Source organism: Misgurnus anguillicaudatus, chromosome 15, assembly GCF_027580225.2.
Source record: "Misgurnus anguillicaudatus chromosome 15, ASM2758022v2, whole genome shotgun sequence".
Lineage (NCBI taxonomy): Eukaryota > Metazoa > Chordata > Actinopteri > Cypriniformes > Cobitidae > Misgurnus > Misgurnus anguillicaudatus.
This window is the reverse complement of record NC_073351.2, coordinates 18,872,267-18,891,438: the sequence shown is the minus strand read 5'-3', so window position 1 is coordinate 18,891,438 and position 19,172 is coordinate 18,872,267. Positions and strand designations below refer to the sequence as shown.

The window sequence follows — 19,172 nt, the reverse complement described above, 5'->3', positions numbered from 1 at the left end:
TAGACTAAAACTAGACTAAAACATTTTTAAGAGCTGTCCAAACTGAAAACAACTTGCACTGACATGTCTTAAAATACATCAGTGCCCTTTGGTTTGCCTCAAAATGCACACAGATAATGTTTTAAGTAAGGCATGTTTTTTAAAACTAGTTATATTTCCTAATTAATCTAAGGCCTAGTCCTGGATTAAGCTAAGCCCTCTCCGGGAAACCGCCCATGAATGTTCACCAGTTTACATTTTACAGTTTCTTGCCACAGTTTAAGATGATATTTTAATCTATTTACTCACTAAAAGGTAAATATAATTGTTGACATATGGAAGCCGTAGAAAGAACATCATTTTTAAACAAATCATTTTTTTATATTTATAAATACTACAAAGCTTATCATTGTCATCTGGCATATATCATTATCAACATAAAGATATAATTCATGTCGTTATTTATTTAAATATAATGCATACAAGTGTACAAAGAACATGTTTTTTACTTTTATATTTATAATTCAATTATTTATTTCCCCTTCATTTATTAGGGGCATTATATCAGCATCATAGTCATCTGACAGTCGGAGTCATTACAAGTCTTATTTTAATTGGAAAAACCTGAAAGCCAGTCAAAGAAAATATTTTTTTTATTTCTTTGAACAACATACAATATGACATAATAATAAACAATATCTATGATTAAATCGTAATATTGAGGTTATAATGAGTATAATGTTATAAATCTGCTAGTGAAACGAGAAGTTCAGTACCTGCATCATAAATTGCTCTTCTGTGTGCTTTCTCCCTATCCACCAACGAATAAAAACTTTATTTTTTATAACGCTGCAGGGTGGTTATTTTTAAAATAACCTAAAAAAAAAAATAACATAACCATTAGAAAACGTTCTGTATATTTTTGTAACCAGAAAATAACGTTCCCATAACGTTGCAGGGTGGTTATTTTTAAAATAACTTAAAAATAATACAGAAAGTTCTCTAAAGGTTATTTTTTGTTATTTGTTTGTAACCACAAAATAACATTTCCATAACGTTGCAGGGTGGTTATTTTTAAAATAACCTAAAAATAACTTGCACAGAACGTTCTCTAATGGTTATTTTTTGTAACTATAAAATAACGTTCTTATAACGTTGCAGGGTGGTTATTTTTTAAATAATGTAATGTGTTTTGCGTTTTGGATATTGTCCTGGCAACTAATTAATGAGACTGATTAAGAAATTAGAAACACAGGGCGGGAGAATTTTTATCAGGAGCGGTAAAGACAATCAGCTCGTTTACATGCACACCAATAATGCGATTATTTCTAATTATTTAAGATGTTTACATGACTGCTAACCTCTCCACTCCGGTTTACATGCAGTTTTTATTTTCGGATTATTCACACATAGCCCAATGCAGAGCACAAATGATGAACTCACATATATGGTCAACTGTTTTAATTTACTTTTGTTAAATGACAAACACGTTGTTATATGTATTTCATTATCTGGTGCCGTGATGAAGATATAAATATGACAGTGCCTGTTTAAAAATCGTTTTATATTAATAGCAGAGTTCACACAACAACTATAACGATAGCGATTTTGGCACATGATGAACGATAAACCAAACAGCCAATCAAATCTATTTGAACTTGAAGTGCAGGCGCACTTAAAATGCAGAAAGCTCATTCATGCTGAGGTCTACATAAAATTACCTCAGGTATCCAGCGCTGATGCAGTTTCTGTGAAATTTTTCTACCACACTGACTACGCCAAAAGGTATGATATTATTACACAAACTACTGCATTCATTGTTTAGTTACGCGAAACGCAGCGAGTTGCGGACATCTGCTGGGTTCCCGCTGTGTAAATGCAACAAGAACAGCATACATTCAGTGACATGTAAACAATTGCAAAAAAGTTTAGAAATATCCAATATTAGGTAATGCCGCGCTCGTTGAGCGAATTAGCATGAATTATCATTATGATGTGGTCACTTATTTATCGTTATAATTATTGTTATAATGTCCCTTAAAGGTTTTACACTGCTGTCGTGTTGTTTGATCTGTTTCTGAATGAAGGCAGACTGCTGACAGCGAGTCGTGTTGGCAGAGTTCATGTAAAACTTCCTAATGTCAAGTTTAAAACGAATTTGTGGTTAAGGTGCGTGACTAAAACACACGCGCACTTCAGTTAGTGCGGTATAAATGCGATTAAAGCGTTTACATGGACGCATACTGCGATTATAAACGGCGTACGCCACCTAAACCTATAGTTGTTCCACTTTAGCACACAAAAGTACACTAAATACAATTAAAGTTGTACTTGTTACAATTAATATACAACTAAAATATATTAAGTACAAAAATAGCACAATTTAGTTGTTCCAAAATTACACTCTTTAAGTAAACTTATCAATAGCACACTTTAAGTATACTGGTCATAGTTTGACTGCAAGTATACTGAAGTATATCAAAATTAAATATATTTAGCATACTATTTTTTCGCTAAGGCGGCCATGAGTAAAAAAAAAGATAATACAGGAGAGAAGAATGTCTATTTTAGCGTGAGATTTCTTTTTTGAGAGTGAGATTGAGGTTGAATGCGTGACTGTCACGCCAGATGCGTGATCCCAGTCTATCATGTGCTCCACACACTTTTTGTTGTTTTTCTCACAGCTCCACGCCCATTTTAGTTGTTTCCAAATGATAGGTGGACTCTGAACCGCTAGAATCCGTGTGGTCGGTAGAGATATGGCTTGACCTCTTTTAGGTGAATTCAAAAACAGTACAGTTGATAAGCAGTTTGTTCTAGTCACGACTCAATTTACTTTGTTGGTGCGGAGAAGTTGTCTCTAGTCTAGCCTTCACGCAGTTGTCAAAAAGAGAAAACATCGACATGGAGATACCTATCGTAGATTTCAGTTTCTATGAACGTGTAAATACGCATGCATCAGACGATAAATTAGAAAAGCTTGGGAAAGAATTGAGAGCGGCATTTACCGACGTGGGATTTGTTTACCTAAAAAACACAGGCATACAACAAGAAGAGGTTTGTAATTATTATTGCCCTCGTTATTTCTTATGATATTTTGATGTATGCAGACGAGCTATTATTTATTCACTGTCTCTTCTGTTTAATAGGTGGACAAAGTCATGAGTGTTTCTAAAAAGTTCTTCAGTTTACCTGAAAATATGAAGACACCTTTCAAAAGAGGCAATTTCTCCTGTGATGTGAATCACGGATGGGTTTCACTAGAAACGGAAAGGCATGTCAATAAATATTCAATAGTTTATTTTTATTATTTTATATCATTATTAACAAACTCACAAATTACTTTTAAGTTACTTTTTCTTCTCTTGTCATGTCATGTCACAGTCTGAATCCTCTGCGTCCCGGTGATTTGAAGGAGGCCTTTAATATAACATCAATGAAGGCAGATATTGTAAATATTATTTTTTGTTACTTCAATCTCCTAATATTGCCTTTTAAAAATCTTGACTTTGTTTTGTGTTGTACACAAAACAACGCCTTATTATGCCTTATATAACGCCTTATTTTTCACAAATTTTATTACTGCAGCTGTTTTCCTATCTGTTCCCAGCGCTCTGTTACTTTCAGACTCCATGAAACCTCCCTCCTTCCACAACAAACCGATTGGTTAAAGGGACACTCCACTTTTTTAAAAAATATTTTCATTTTCCAGCACCCCCAGAGTTAAATATTTTTCTTTTTACCGTTTTGGAATCCATTCAGTCGATCTCCATGTCTGGCTGTACCACTGTAAGCATAGCTTATCAAAAATGTGGAGTGTCCCTTTAAGACAAGAAGTGAAACTCAACAGATTCTTTTGCAACACCAGCGACCAGCCTGCCAACTTAGCAACTTTATTGCAAGATTTAGCAACTTTTCAGTCTATCCTAGCTTTTTTTCAACAAAATTAGCTATTTTTATAATTTATTTGGCAAGTTTGGAAATGTTTAAAAAAAACATTTTATTTCTTTGAAATCAGACTCAGCAGTCCAGAAGCCACAAAGTCTGTAAAATAAACTGTTGAAAGGATTTGATGCTTACTCTAGGGATTGTACGTTAGTCTATGTTGTCAATGTCAACATTTAGTTTAGATTTCAGCTTTAATATACGTTTATGTTTTAAACAAAGCAGCAGATAATGCAATAGCGACATTTTCCTCCAACAAAATTCTGGCAGTGTCAGAAATTTTGAGACACAATCCTGCAGTGTGGCTTCTCTTATGACAACAAATGACATCAAGATGCTGCACAAGTCTTTCTGTGTGTGCCTGTCTTTACCGCCTGTAAGACTGAGAAAAACAGTGAAAACAGGAATTTATTTCTCTGTCACCTACATTCAGTGGCGGCGCCGCCAGGGAGGAGCTAGGTGGTGCTGTAGCTCTGGCTATAATATCCATAGCGAGTTTGGAAATTTAGCCAAGTAAAATACCCCAAAATGGATACACCAAAAACTACCCGAGGAACAGCAGTGGACATACTAAGAACAGTAATCTGGCACTTTTGGCTATAAATACGGAGAGAACGAGGACCCTTGACTGCGTCAACATCATTGATGATGCTGTTTTGTTGTGAAGACGTCTATGATAAGTGCTTGATTTTCCCCTCTGTTGGCTATTACAAATTGAATTAATTTGGTGGTTAAAGCACAAATCTTGGCTCTGCATTATTACATCTATGGGGTGCCCATACGTGTCATTCTTCCCGGACGGGTCCTGTCCAGGATTTCGGTGCGTCTTCCGGAGGTCGTATTTGTTGACCGCATACGCCATTCAGTTAAAAACATAAGATATACAATCATAGTTTCATTCTTACCTTCAAATGTAACAGTTGCTTTTCTGTAATAATAATAATAATAATCCTCTATGACGTATGCGGCAGACAAATACGATTTCCAGAAGATGCACCCGAAATCCTGGACGGGACGCGTCCGGGTCCGGTAAGAATGGCACGTATGGTCACCCTATGATGCTCCAACAATAGAAACAATGCTGATTCATCACTAGCTGTGTGATTTCGTGATATGAGCATTTAAGCCGAAGCGTGCACAGTGTCTGTTGCTGCGCTTGCTGCTCTGTTGTATTCAGGGCTAGACTGTGACAGAACTGTGAAATATTATTTTCAGAGGTTTACATTGGCAGGCTTATGTATGTTGTATCTATAGCCCTTGTGTTGAATACATCTGTGGTTCTCAAACTTTTTCAGTGCGCGGCCTTCTTGGTATACCCCGCATTCCTTTCGCGGCCCCCCAAAGAAAATTTACGTCAAAAAACTGTTCTAAAACTTCACATTTTAATTAAACAAAACATTAAATTATACAAAGTAGTTCTGCTTTATTTTTTTGTAGGTTTAATTCATGAATAAATTCATGTATTTTATAAAAATGTCATAAAACTGGGCCCCCCTGGCACCATCTCGCGGCCCCCCTGGGGGCCCCGGACCCCAGTTTGAGAACCACTGGAATACATTTACATAGTCGTGGAAAGAGTATAGGATAGTAAATGCGGGTGTGTACGCGTGTATAAAGGGTGGTCCGATGCGACCTCCTTAATGAAACGCCCCAAAATTTAAAGCACCTGTGTTGAGCATCCCATCCCCATAGCACCTGCATCAAAAAATCTCTGGAGCCGCCACTGCCTCCATTTGCTCATAAAAGACCATTTGCATTCTTAAGCGTATAGGGGTGCTGATAGTGATCAGAGACTATTTTCAGAGGTGCTTGTCCAGTACAGTGGGGTTTAAAGGTGGTCTTCTGATTGATTCTAGATAAGTTTGATTGTATCAAGTTTGGTCACATGGTCAAGAAAGAGATAAAAAGTAAAAAATTCTGACCAGGGACGTGCACAGGGGGGTTGCTCAGGTTGCCCGGGCAACTGCCCATATGCCCTTCTTGCCTCGCGTTGCCCTTCCAAGGTGGAAAAAAATAAATCGTACTTTTACTTTGTTGCACTGGGTGGCGTTCCTTCGTTCCTGTATTTTTATTAATTACGAAATGAAACCTCTGAAACTTCTCGATGTCGGTGATGATGTGGGAAGTTGCACCTGCATCCACCATTAGGCCTTTCCTCTTGGTATTTTGTACCCGCATCACGTCGCTTGCCGAAAAGCATACTCTTTGTCACTTGGCTCTGCGGAAACTTTTTGTGCATTGTCCTGCTGCCTTCCCCGTCTGCATGTTGCGTCGCGGTGACTGTTACTTTACTACACTGACTGCACCACTGTTTACGCTGACATGTCTTTGCTTTGTGGCCTCTTGTACCACACCTGTAACAAACCAGCACCACAAACAGCTGTACCCGCAAAAGTGGTTTTTCTTCCAGGCTGCGCTCCAGCTTTCATAACATTATGCGGACAACCGTATCCGAGGACATTTTCAATGGCTTCATAACTCCGAAGCCCGTCTTAAATTCTGCAAAACTCAATTTATCATCTCTCTGGGTAACATGAATGGCAAATGGCTTAAATGTCTCTGGAAGTCCTTTCAGAACCATTGCTATTAAAAGTCCATCACTCAGATTCTCACCTGCGTTCCTCAAAGCGGTGATTGCGGTCTCAGCCCTGATGACATAATCAGTAACACACTCACTGGGAGACTTTTGCAATGACGTTAGCTCTGTGTATAAGCTAATCACTCTGGGCTTTCCTTTGCCAGCATAATATTCCCGAAGAATCTTCAATGCCGTTCTTCCATCGTCTGCTGCTTCCCTCATAACCAGCGACAAACGTTTGTCATCCAGAAACTGTATTAGCTCTGCATAGGCTTGGGCGTTTTTCGCCGTATCTTCCTCGTCTTCCTCAAAAGACTCGCTTAAAATAGTCTCTTTCAGTCCTTGTAAATAAAGATGACCCAAAAACTTTGTCTCCCATAGCTCGTAGTTTTTCCCATCAAAGACTAATCGAGACCAGCGACTAGTTGTGGTTTCTTTTTCTCTTCGTCTCATGTTAAAAGACTCGGGTACACGCTATATCTGTCGCGACTTTTACCCGGCGTCTTAACACTCAAACTTTTCTACTTTTACTCTGCTCTGGGCCCATAACCTGTTAACAGAGTACATTCAAATAAGTTCAAATAAAGTTTCACTTTATCAGCCACACAGTCGCTCTGACTGGCGCATTTTTATTAAAACAAAATAAACACCTGCTTTCACTCAGTCATTAATTAGGTCACATGACATCTCGCAGTGTGACTGGGTTGCCTGTCCCAAACAGAGAAGATAAACAAAAATACAAATACAAATGAGAGCATACAATTTATAGATGTCAACATGTATTTTATTTTTAAATTGCCGTCTCGTGTTTCTGGGACATTCGCGAATTAATGACTCGTTTAAGTCGTTTCCTTACAAAGTATTGCAAATAAATGAGTCTTTTGAGTCGATGCTTTACAAAGCAAATGGGCCATTTGTTTTGAATTGGTTCACGAATCAGTTTGAATGAATTGTTCAGATCGCTGCACAAACTAAATCGTCTGATGCGGTTTACTCGTAGCCTATGTAGAAACACGCAGAAAATAAAGAATGTTGGATGACCTGAATACTAATTCACTAATCTTTTAACTAAAAGCAAAACTTCACACATGTACCCGTCATTATGCGCGACCTGTTCGGCGTCATCGTCGTCAGACCCAGTTAAACGCACACAACCTACAGTAACACTGTAGCACATATTGAAGATAATCCATCAATGATTGACGTCTGATTCGCTGTATATACTGTAGCCTACTATATGATGTAAGTTCTTCTCACAACACACACGTGACATAAGATTCACAACATAAGAAAACATGAGTTTTGTCTAAAATCACTTTGTATCATGTAATTGTATTCAAAATCTTAAAGGAATAGTTCAGCCAAAAAAATATACTAAACCCATGATTTACTCACCCCCAAGCTGTCCGAGATGCATATGTCCATCGTTTTTCAGACGAACACATTTTTCATTTATTACATTTGGAGAAATCTATCAGTGACTTTATAGGATATTGATAGGGATATTGATGTAGGGATTTTCGTGACTCAAGTCATGTATATCTGTGTTATTATTAGTAGTAGTTAAGGAGATTGAGTGCTGTATTTCAGTGTTTTACTTTTTTGTGTATATATTTTATAAAGACCCTGTTTTTCTCAGTAATTCATATAGCCCGTGAGTATTTTTTTTGGGGGGGGGTGCCCTTTTTTTAGGTCAGAGCAAATTCCTGTGCACATCCCTGGGTTGTGACCTCTTTTTCTTCCCCCTCTTCTTTTCCCTCATCCTCCTGGGCTGCTATCCGTGAACTTCCCTTTTGGTTTCTGCCCATTTTCTATGCTTTTTTTACCTGAGCTCTGGGGTTCAGGCCTGGCTTCCAGTTCTTAGTGGTGTCTCTCATTCTTTAAACTTTGTTTCTTTCTCTGTTCTCTATCCTATTAGATAATATCTCATACACATTGGAAACAGTTAATTGTGTCATATTTATGCATTTCATGCATTTAATAGTGTAACGATTTGAATTGTAACTTTAAATCAGTACTGTTATTAACTCTTTCCCCACCATTGACGAGTTAACTCTTCCCTGTCAATGACGAGTTTTTCCAGCAATCCGTATTTCCGCTATTACCCACCTCATAAAACCCAGAAGTATTCCCTGGGGCGGTGTTCTTCGCATCCGGCCCTGGGGGGCCGGTGCCCTGCTGAGTTTGGCTCCAACCTTAATCAAACACACCTACCTATGATTTTCTAGTGATTATGAAGACCTTGATTAGCTTGCTCAGGTGTGTTTGATTGGGCCTGGAGCTGGACTCTGCGGGCCGCCGGCTCTCCAGGGTTGGATGTGAGGAACACTGCCCTAAGGGGTTGTGTACACCAAAACTTTTAAACGCGGCTAAAAACGCCTGGACAACGCCGAATGCCAGCTGTTTTTCAGCTGAGTGCCAGCTTTCTTCAGCTAAGCGCTTTGGTAGCTCTGATACATCAGCTGTGAAACGGTTGGTTGCTGTGATACTTGTCCCGCCCCACCTCCACTGTGATTGGACGGCTGTGTGAGAACTGACATTGACGAGCGGAGCTTTTCTTCCAAAGTTGAACATTTCTCAACTCTCGGTGCTCAGCGCTGAGCGCGGAAATACTGCCGGGTGCCGGCATTATGCTCTCCCACATATTTTGCTATCATAAATGTGCTTATTTACGTTGTTGGTGTAAGTCGCATAAGGGTGGTAATTGACCAGAAATACAGCTTTACACCATCTTGCTGTTTACATTTTTTTGTCATTTCGGCATTCCTACAGCTTGAACCACTGTTGTGAATCCTTCCTTACACGCCATGCAGTCTGACATTAATGACAACTGAGATCCCACAGTTTGACAGCTGGGATAATGTTTGCACAGTCTGACATGAAACAATCGTAAAGGACTATTTTAAATTGCACCCGGCTTAACATGCAGTTCCAGGTTTGAAAGTGCAACTAAGGACAGCAAGTGTGTGAAAGCTGTTTTGTGTGTAAACCTCACTGCATGTCAGTGACCCGGACTATAGACTATCTGTCTGATTAAATGCTGATGTTGCATTGCGCTATAGCGTGGGTGGGCATTCCTGGTCCTGGAGGGCCGCTGTCCTGCAGAGTTTGGCTCCAATTCTAATAAAACAGAAAGATCTAATCAAATGGTGCATGATTACTTGGAAATTATAGTGTTTGATTAGGGTTGGAGCTAAACTTTGTAGGCCAGTAGCCCTCCAGGACCAAAAATGCCCACCCCTGTGCTATAGGAAAGCATTTGTGATTGGAAACATAATATTTTTTACTGTTGTTGGTTAGAATTGGCCCTTTGAAGGAGTTGAGGATTTTCGAGATGTCCATATGTCATTTTTTCTGCGCTGTAAGGATCTTTCTCTCAGGGTCTTGAGAGTGATGGCTCTTGGTTTAGGTCTGGATGCAGATGTCTTCCTCAAAGCCCATAAGCATATTGCAAGTAAGTAAAATGATTTGCACCCCCAAAATGAAAACATATTATTTTAATTGCCTTTAGATTTATTCTATATATTATTTGTTCACCTTAGTGTTAACCCTAGCTATTTAGTTTTCTTGTGCTTTCAGCAAAACCAGCAAATCCAAATCAAAAAGTTACAGTCTGCATTTGTTTTCTACAGCACTAAAATTATATCATGTACTATAGCATATATGTTAAACAACATAAGGATTATTCCAGGATTTGAGAAAAACTCTAATACATGTTAAAATTTTATTAAAAAAACACATAAACATTGTGAATTCTGATTAAGTATCAGGATTCATACAGTAGCTAAATTATATCTCTAGCTATTAACAGTCTGCCTCCAGTTGCCAACTCTATAAAAATAATGTTATAATGATCTAACAAAACCAGACTCATTCAGTCTTACTTGTGAAAGGCAATTCCCCGAGACTTTTTTTGAGGTGTGTGTAATGGTTTGTCAGCCCCTAAACATTTTTTTCTCCAGTTGCTATGAGATTAATGGAGAAGTTGCCACCACTAATATGGCGGGACCTTTGAGCCACAATACAGTGCAGTCTAGTTATTTCTGTAATGTATATGTGTGCAACAGTCAACATCTAGCTTCTGCTTGGCGGCCATGTTTTTAGATATCTGTAATATAGATATCGCTTGCTTAGGTCATAATAAACAAAATATTTCTGACATCACATCAACTGAACAGACTTGTTTCTTAATCTCAAATTATTTTTTTCATCGCTCCAGATATTGCACTTTAGTGGTTGTTAATTGCCTGTTTTACTAGAGGGCAGGGCCTTCCTTATTTATACTAATGGAACTGTACCTTCTTGTTAATTTCTTGTAGTTTTTATTCTCTTGTAGTTTTTTGTCTCGCCCATGTCCCCTTATGAATTTTGAATATGGGCAGTGATACAGACCTATAAATAGTGGCAGTGACATTAGCCAAGAATGTGATCTCAAAGATGTATAATCAGATTTTATGTGTATTTAAGCGGATATGAATCGAACCACTTTGCGGACTTTGTACTACCCTCCTGTGAAGAGCGATTGTGCGAAACAAGATCAGGTGCGCTGTGGTGAACACTCGGACTATGGCAGTATCACTCTTGTCTTCCAAAGTCCAGAGGGTGGACTGCAGGTTAGTGCCATGTTAAATATAGTAGTCCTATATCATTTAGGATACATATGAAGTTGTCTTGGTACCTGTATGGATGTGTATGTTTTCTCCAGGTTCTCAGTCGGACTGGAGAGTACATTTCAGCCCCAGCCATTCCTGGAACAGTTTTAATTAACATAGCAGATCTGATGCAAAGATGGACCAGCGACGTTTTTGTGTCCGCTGTAAGTCTCTTCACTGATCTGGTTTGTGGCATTTATTGTAATAGTTTGGTGATGCTTATTTCTCATCCTTGACCCTTAGGTTCACAGGGTGTTGCTTCACCCCGAAGGCAACTCCAATACACGTCAGTCTTTGGCATTCTTTGTTCACCCTGATGATGAGGCCAATATTTCTTGCTGCGATGGGTCAGACAAATATCCTCCTGTTAATTCACTTGATTACCTTTTGTCGAGGTTCAAGGACTCTTATGGGAAAAAGGTGGATTTGTCATAATATGTTTAGATTTTAAATTTGTGCGTACAAGGACATTAAAATAAATATTATAGAGCTTTCAGAGTCTTTTCCATGGCATTTTCTAACAATCTAAGGGCCCCTGCCTTCATGTAAAAAACACCAAAAATAAATGCGTTTACTAACTTGTATATCAATTATTTAATGAAGTTTGTTTAACTAAGTTTGGGAGAAGCATGGTCATGTGATTCAACCAATCAGCGCGAACAGGTGTCTATAAATAGCCGTCCCTCACCTTTGTCCCATGACAGTTTTATTACAGCATCCCTCCTCCACCCCATCACCTCACTCTCAGCTAGTACATCTATTCCAGTTAAAGATGGGGGAGTACTGCGTTCTGCGTTTCTGTAAAATTCTGAGCTCTGAGCCCTCACCTCGGACAGCACGGCAAATATGCTTCATCTCATTTCTTATTGATTACATGATAATGCGAACTTGTGAAATATCAATTCATTTAATCAGAATAATGACATTGGCATTATATTTACATCTGAAATGGCATTTTTGTTTACTTGCATTCTGTTTAATAACTTGTTTAATTGTGCTATTAATGCATTTGTACAACAACAACATCTGCGTTATGCTTTAAAATTAATGTCATTTTAAATCCATAAACTATATAAACGATGAAAATGACATAAGCAACAGTCACGTGATTGATTTTAATGTTCGATAATGATTTAAAAAAATATGTTTATATACATTTTTGCAAAAAATTTTACCACATATGGGAGCATGTGATTCCATGCCCTGCAAACTCTGGTGTTGTACCAAGATGAATCTAAAAATCGACTTGTATATCTTAATCTTAAACCATACATTTTCTACACAGCGGGGGTTAACTGCACATTTCTGTACTGTGGTATGGAAATATTGTTTTAATTCTTCAGATAGCAAAATGAAACAGCAAGGATTAAGCTCAGATTTGGTCGTGACGTATGTAACTCAGTCTGGCACACGACCTCAACGTGATTGTTCTTAGCCACCCCCCTCTGTTCGCTGATTGGACCTGCAGATTTTTGCCGGGGAGAAAATGAAGCTCTACACAGCAGTCCATGCCGAGTCCCAATTCGCATACTATCCGTCCTAAATAGTATTCGAAACTAGAATTAGTACGTCCCAAATCGTAGTATGTTGAAATGAGTATCCCAAAGATACCCAGATGGTCTAATATTTCCGTCTAGAATTCGAAGTGCAGATCAATGCACACTCTAACGCAGTGTTTCTCAGCCCTGGTCCTCAGGGACCCCCTTCCAGAAGGTTTTAGATGTCTCCTAATTTAAAACACCTGAACTAACTCATCAGACTCCTTCCAGAATGTCTCCCTAACAAGCTAATAATTTAAATCAGGTGTGTTGATTGGGGAGACGTCTTGGACATTCTGGAGGGGGGTCCTGGGGGACCAGGGTTGAGAAACACTGCTCTGCACATTTTGTATGTTTCTCTCATCTGACACAATCAGTTCAGTTCATAGAGATCTCTACTGAATCAGGTGTGTTAGGTGGGGGAGACATACAAAATGTGCAGAGCAGTGGGCCTCCAGGCATAACCTTGAGAACCACTGCTCTAACAACTAATATTGCCCACAACCCATTGCATGCGGGAGGGAGGAGTTTAACCACACTGACCCTCTTGCTTATTTGTAGTAATACTGTGGCTGTACAAATGTTAACTTTATCAGTCCAACAAAAGAAACATTGTTACTACACTTTTACTATAGTAAAAGCATGGTTCATTTTCATCTGGGTATTTTTACGTTGTATACATAAGTATAAAATTAAGTATAAAATACGTTAAACAATAGTTATACTATAAACTTTAAATATTTTGACTTTAAAATAAGTAGCTTTCGTTACACACATTGCACATGAACGTCAGAAACAGCCGCCTCACAAATAACCTGCGTTTGGTTCTACGATGACGCTCTGCTTCACTCCTCAACTTGGTAGAACACATTGTAAAATGTATTGTGAAATAAATGATGAGAAAAAAAGATGGGGATAGTAAATAAAATTATATTGGACATAAGTTATTAGAATGAATGGAATATTGTCAACAGTGGTTTGCATAACTAGGCAACCACGTTTTTGTTCACGTTGCATGACGTCATCGAAGTATGTCCCAGAACGTGCATACTCTTTTGCTACACACTCAAAAGTATGTACGTTTTCCTCACAAAAACAGTACATACTTTTAGGTCATAGTATAAGTAAGCGAACTGGGACTCAGCACCAGACGTTGTACTGGAGCGAAATGAAAATTAAGTGGAAGCACGTAGGGTGGAGCCAGGCTATATCATAACGGCTAAGATCTCTGAAAAGTGACAAGAATGCAGTACAGAATTGATAATATTGCACAATGCATATTAAACAGATTAAGACAAGTAACCCCTTATGAAAATTACCATGTTTTTTTTTGGTAAAAGTAACCATGTCGTTTTTATTGTGTGAATTGATTACTATTAGCAAAATTATTAGCAAAGCTAATTTGTTATTAAAGAATTTAATTTTGTGATAACCATGGTTTTACTACAGTAACTGTAGTAAAAGAATGGTTAATTTTGGAAGGGACAGAGTAATGGACCCTTCTTTGATTTGGAGGTTGCATGCAAAATCTATTTGTCTCAACTAATGGGCATGACACCTTTGTACGGCAGGAGCAGAAAATCTTTGAAGCTTAAATGTAATAATTGTACAGAAATGTAAATAATTTTATATTGATTGTAATGTAATAATAACTTGTACCATTAAACATCAGATTGGTTGCATGAGTTAAACAGTGACTGTATCGACATAGTTATTCAGTGATAGACATTCTTTTATTTTTGAATTGTGCTTTGTTGTTCAGTTGCACTGGTAATGCCTAATCAAAGACAGTAGATGATTATAAAACCAATGTTGACCAGTCACATTTGTGCATAACAGATAAAAGAAATTAAACAAAACTGTCTGCCCTTTGTCCACAGGGAAGTCTGTGAATTTATATCCTTTAGCAGTCAATGTTTACAGCCTGTAAATTAACTCCTGTTAGCATTGCATTGTGACCGAATCTTTCAAACATGGTAAGGAGCATCACATTTCCGGTTAACGTCAGAAGAATTCAGGCCAATCACAACGTAGAGATTAGCCTGTCAATCAGGGACAAATCACTTTTCAAATCAATGAGTTTTGTACAAAATATTCTATTATGCATATCATATCTTAACGTAAATAATCTTTTGTGTTTGGTAATAATACCAAACTACCAATACTACATTCTGTTTAATCATTTCAAATACTGTTAAGCTTTTTTTAAAACAAAAAAGCTTAACATTTAAACATAGTAAATGTGTCTGTGACGTCACCAATAGGTTTGTGAAGAGCTTTTTTGAAGCCAATAGTTGCTTTTAACCAATTGAAAAAGATCTGGTCCTGTAGTAACTTGACCCTCAAGACTAAGGTCAGGTTATTCAACACCACTGTGAAGCCTGTCTTAATGTATGGAGCAGAAACATGGCGAACAACAGCAGCTGGCTTAAAAAAGCTACAGACATTTATCAATTCATGTCTCCGAAAGATCCTCAGAATCCGCTGGCCTAATATCATCACCAATGAAGAGCTCTGACGACGCACTCAACAGGAACCCATTGAAGAATTAATCCGTCAACGCAGATGGAAATGGATTGGCCACACCCTCAGAAAGCCAGCCTCCAGCTTCAGATAATCCCTTACCTGGAATCCGCAAGGCAAGAGGAAAAGAGGTCGTCCCAGAATAACCTGGAGAAGGGAGCTGGAGGCAGACATCAAAAAAAGTGGTCAAAATTGGGGACAGTTGGAAAGACTGGCCAAGGACCGAGACGCCTGGAGAGACTTTGTTTGTGGCCTATGTCCCAGACGAGACGACAGGCTATGATGATGATGATGAGTTGGTGGAGGCTGCCGTCACCATCTTGGCCGTGTCACCACGCATCACTCGCGGATAACCGAAAATGGGTAAAGAGGCAGGATGTGGGTAAAGTTGAGGTGGCTGGTTTCTAAAACCACGCCCGCCTAGCTCAATAGTCCTGACAGCAGTGGCAGTTCACCCTCACTCAAGTGGCCTCGATCAAAACATGTGCAGAACAGACCCTAGGACTTCAGAATTTTACAGCTATGAGATCTCGGGAGCATAAAACACAGACACAGAAGTGCAGGTGCTTCAAGTTTGTTTATTTTTGTCACACAATCAGCTTGACTGCAATATCTTTAAATCTGATGGTTTTGAGATGTGTGTCAACATGATAACATCAACAACTCTGTTTTTGATATCGTGACATGTTCCCAATCGCTGTGGCCCATTTAGCTGTTTCATCTGCATGCCTATTTACCCATGGTGTCAGGTGTGCTCTTTCACCTTTACTACAGCCAACCCTTCAGGGAGTTGTACTGCTTTAATAACTTGCCTACTAAATCTGAGTGGGCTATTGGCCTGCCTTCTAAGGTTTTAAAATTTCACTGATCTCATGAGGATACCGAGTCATAAAGATTTAAAATAGGGTTCCAAGTAATATAATTTTTTTTCTGTTGAGCCCTTAGTTGAATATTTCACATTTTCAGATGAAAGGAATGACATCAGATCCTTTAACCAGGAGGTAGTGGGGGAGGGGGGGTGGACACTTCCAATGCAACAAGATGCACCTTCTAGCAATAAGAGATGCAAAAACAATAACCTATGCTTTCTGTCTCATGATGGATGGCGACTAGGGGACATGGGGACAACGGAATGTGCAGAGCTCTAGACATGAAGTCAAAAAAGGAAGACCAGTATGAGGCCAGTTTTGGGAAGCTAAAAAAAGTATGGGTGTAATTGGCAGGAAAAAATAAGCTGTAAAACTGGAGTGGAACGCACTCCAGGTTCACCTGAGTCGTCTGTTTCACCGGGTTCGCCTGAGTCGTCTGTTTCACCTGATTCACTCGAGTCGTCTGCTTCACCTGAATCTGCTTCACCGGAGTCTAATTCACCGGAGTCGTCTGCTGCACATGAGTCACCTTCACTTCATGTTTTAGTTGGAGGGTTTGAATCTGAGTCCCCTGAACTTATTGTCCCGACAACGTCTGCTGAGCCTAAGTTTCCTGAGGTTTCTGTCACAACCATAAGGGCTGAGTTTCCTGTTTCCAAGGTACATGTGTGTCATGTAGAGGCCGAGATGAATTCCTGATTTCCCTGTGTCCTGTAGGTCAGCTAGTGTGGTCACTTTCGAGTTCCATGGATTCTCTGCCCTTGCCAAAATGACTAAGTATAGAGCGCCACCCTGGTGGGCAGAAGCTCCCCCAAGTTTTTTTTTTGGGGGGGGTAGTACCATTGTGTCATTTCGTTTTTACTTCAGAGTCTAGCATTATTTAAGTGTTTTTTTTTTCTTTCTTCATTAGTAACTTTAATATGTGAAAACGAAAATATATTTGAATGATTTCCATGAAGAGAATGTGATGTTAGAAGCTTTGATTGTTGTAAAAACTGAGAGCTATTCCAGCTAATGTTAAACTGATCTGTTAACCTGAAGTGAATGAAATGTTTATTTATTTGTCAATAGGTTTTACCTCAGTCTAACATTTATCTTAGTGGTTTCTATTTTCTTAATTTAGTAACTTGTATGTGAGAATTAATATAGATTTTTGTGGTTCCCGGCTATATGAAGATATGATGTTTTTGATTATTATAACTTAATAATGGAGAGGCGGCTAACTGCTGTGGTAAGATCTTTTCATGTAAAAAATACTAAATGTTTATTCATTTTCAATAAATATAACAAATAAATAATTTCAATAAGTCTTCTTTATTGTGTTGAAGTCACTAGTTATTTATATTTGATAAAATATAATGCTATCAATATACAATGTGTGATGTGTTGAGGTATTTAATTTAAAATAACCTGTGTTATACATTCATATAATATTTCAATAGACATTTTATCAGTAATAAAATAATTTAATTTATAAATTTTGTTATTAATATATTGTCTTACTCCTCCTTATATGGAAATGTGTTGTACTTATTTTAGATAGATATAGACAAAAACACAACATGGAATGTACTAATAGACGTGCTGTACTTCACTGCAGCTGGGGTCTTGAGCTCTGTGCGCTCTTTCAGTGAGTGCATGGAGCCGCGGCAACATGCACTGTCCTGAAGATCATTAAACTGTTTTGCTCCATGTCAACTGTGCATACTCCCAGCAAAAATGTTTGGTTCACAAAACGTTCCCCTAACATTAGAATAACATTCCCATAACGTTAGTTTTTGGTTCCCATAACGTTATTTTTAAGGTTTGTTTTTGGTTAGCCAGGAAAGTTTTCTTTATGGAAATAGAACGTTAGTTTTAGGTTAGTTTAACGTTCCCCTAATGTTATTCAAACGTTTTATATAACATTATATATAACGTTATAATAACGTTAGGAATACGTTAGTTTTAGGTTAATTTAACGTTTTTCTAACGTTAAGGTAACGTTATAATAACGTTAGGAGAACGTTATTTTTAGGTTAGTTTAACATTTTTCTAACATTATTCTTAACCTAAAAATAATGTTCCCCTAACATTATTCTAGGTTAGTCTAACGCAGTGCTTCTCAATTATTTTCTATCACGCCCCCCCTAGGAAGAAGTAAACATTTTGCGCCCCCCCAACTCTCCGCCGCGACTGTAAATAGTATAATTTGTCTATAAAATGACACATCTGCAAAGCATTGTATCCTTATTAACATTAAAGAAAACACAAAAAAAGAAATATCAATCAACTTACAACAAAGAATAACTTTATTATCATTGTTTTTTAGTCTGTAACAGAAAAGACTTAAAATGCATCAATTTGCCTGAAATAAAAAAATCAATCCTTATTTACAGTATATTTTTTGACCATTTGATACTGAAAAATAAAATTAAATATAATCAATAACTAATAATAAAAACTCAAGCGGCTTATCAGCGTGTTTGGGGTGTAATGTCTTTAAGTGACGGTGCAAAAAATCACTTCCTGAAAAAGTATTTTCCCCGGGGTCTCACGCGCCCCCCCTGGTGTCGCTTCGAGCCCCCTCTGGGGGTCCCGCCCCACTATTTGAGAAGCACTGGTCTAACGTTAGAAAAACTTTAAACTAACCTAAAATGTATAACGTTAAACTAACCTAAAACTAACGTTCTCCTAACGTTATCAACGTTAAACGAACCTAGGGGAACGTTAACCAAAAAAATAACATTTTATTTCTGTAAAGAAAACTTTCCTGGCTAACCAAAAACAAACCTAAAAAATAATGTTATGGGAACCAAAAACTAATGTTAGTGGAACATTTTTAGAATTAAAAAAAACCTAACGTTAGGAAAACTACGAGCTGGGGTATGTGAAAAGAATGTGTTTTTTTAACCAGGCGAACACATTGTATTATACGAAATAGACAATGTAACGTTTTTAGCAATGCAATAGGTGCACTTAAAAAGTAAATGCAAAAAGCGTCTGTGTGTCTGGGTTTACTGGTATTGGGGGAAAAGAACGCACAGAGACCAATCACGGTAAAAATGGGTATGTATTTGTGGAATCATCCTTTCTCTTTTCCCTGTAA

The 19,172-nt window shown here is 38.0% G+C and overlaps 1 protein-coding gene across 2 annotated transcripts; it reads left to right on the top strand.

Moving 5' to 3' along the window:
• The first annotated feature begins 1,611 nt into the window (after positions 1 to 1,611).
• Positions 1,612 to 11,744, top strand: LOC141349723 (uncharacterized). Of its 2 annotated transcripts, none has more exons than XM_073853533.1 (7): positions 1,612 to 1,764; positions 3,129 to 3,253; positions 3,364 to 3,430; positions 9,803 to 9,956; positions 10,970 to 11,115; positions 11,208 to 11,318; positions 11,398 to 11,744. In XM_073853533.1, exons 2-7 carry the CDS (start codon positions 3,141 to 3,143, stop codon positions 11,587 to 11,589), a joined length of 783 nt encoding a protein of 260 aa, XP_073709634.1. In that variant the 5' UTR covers positions 1,612 to 1,764; positions 3,129 to 3,140; the 3' UTR covers positions 11,590 to 11,744. The 2 variants fall into 2 exon arrangements, with proteins under 2 accessions (XP_073709634.1, XP_073709633.1); XM_073853532.1 differs by lacking the exon at positions 1,612 to 1,764 and adding an exon at positions 2,681 to 3,036.
• The last annotated feature ends 7,428 nt before the right edge of the window (positions 11,745 to 19,172 follow it).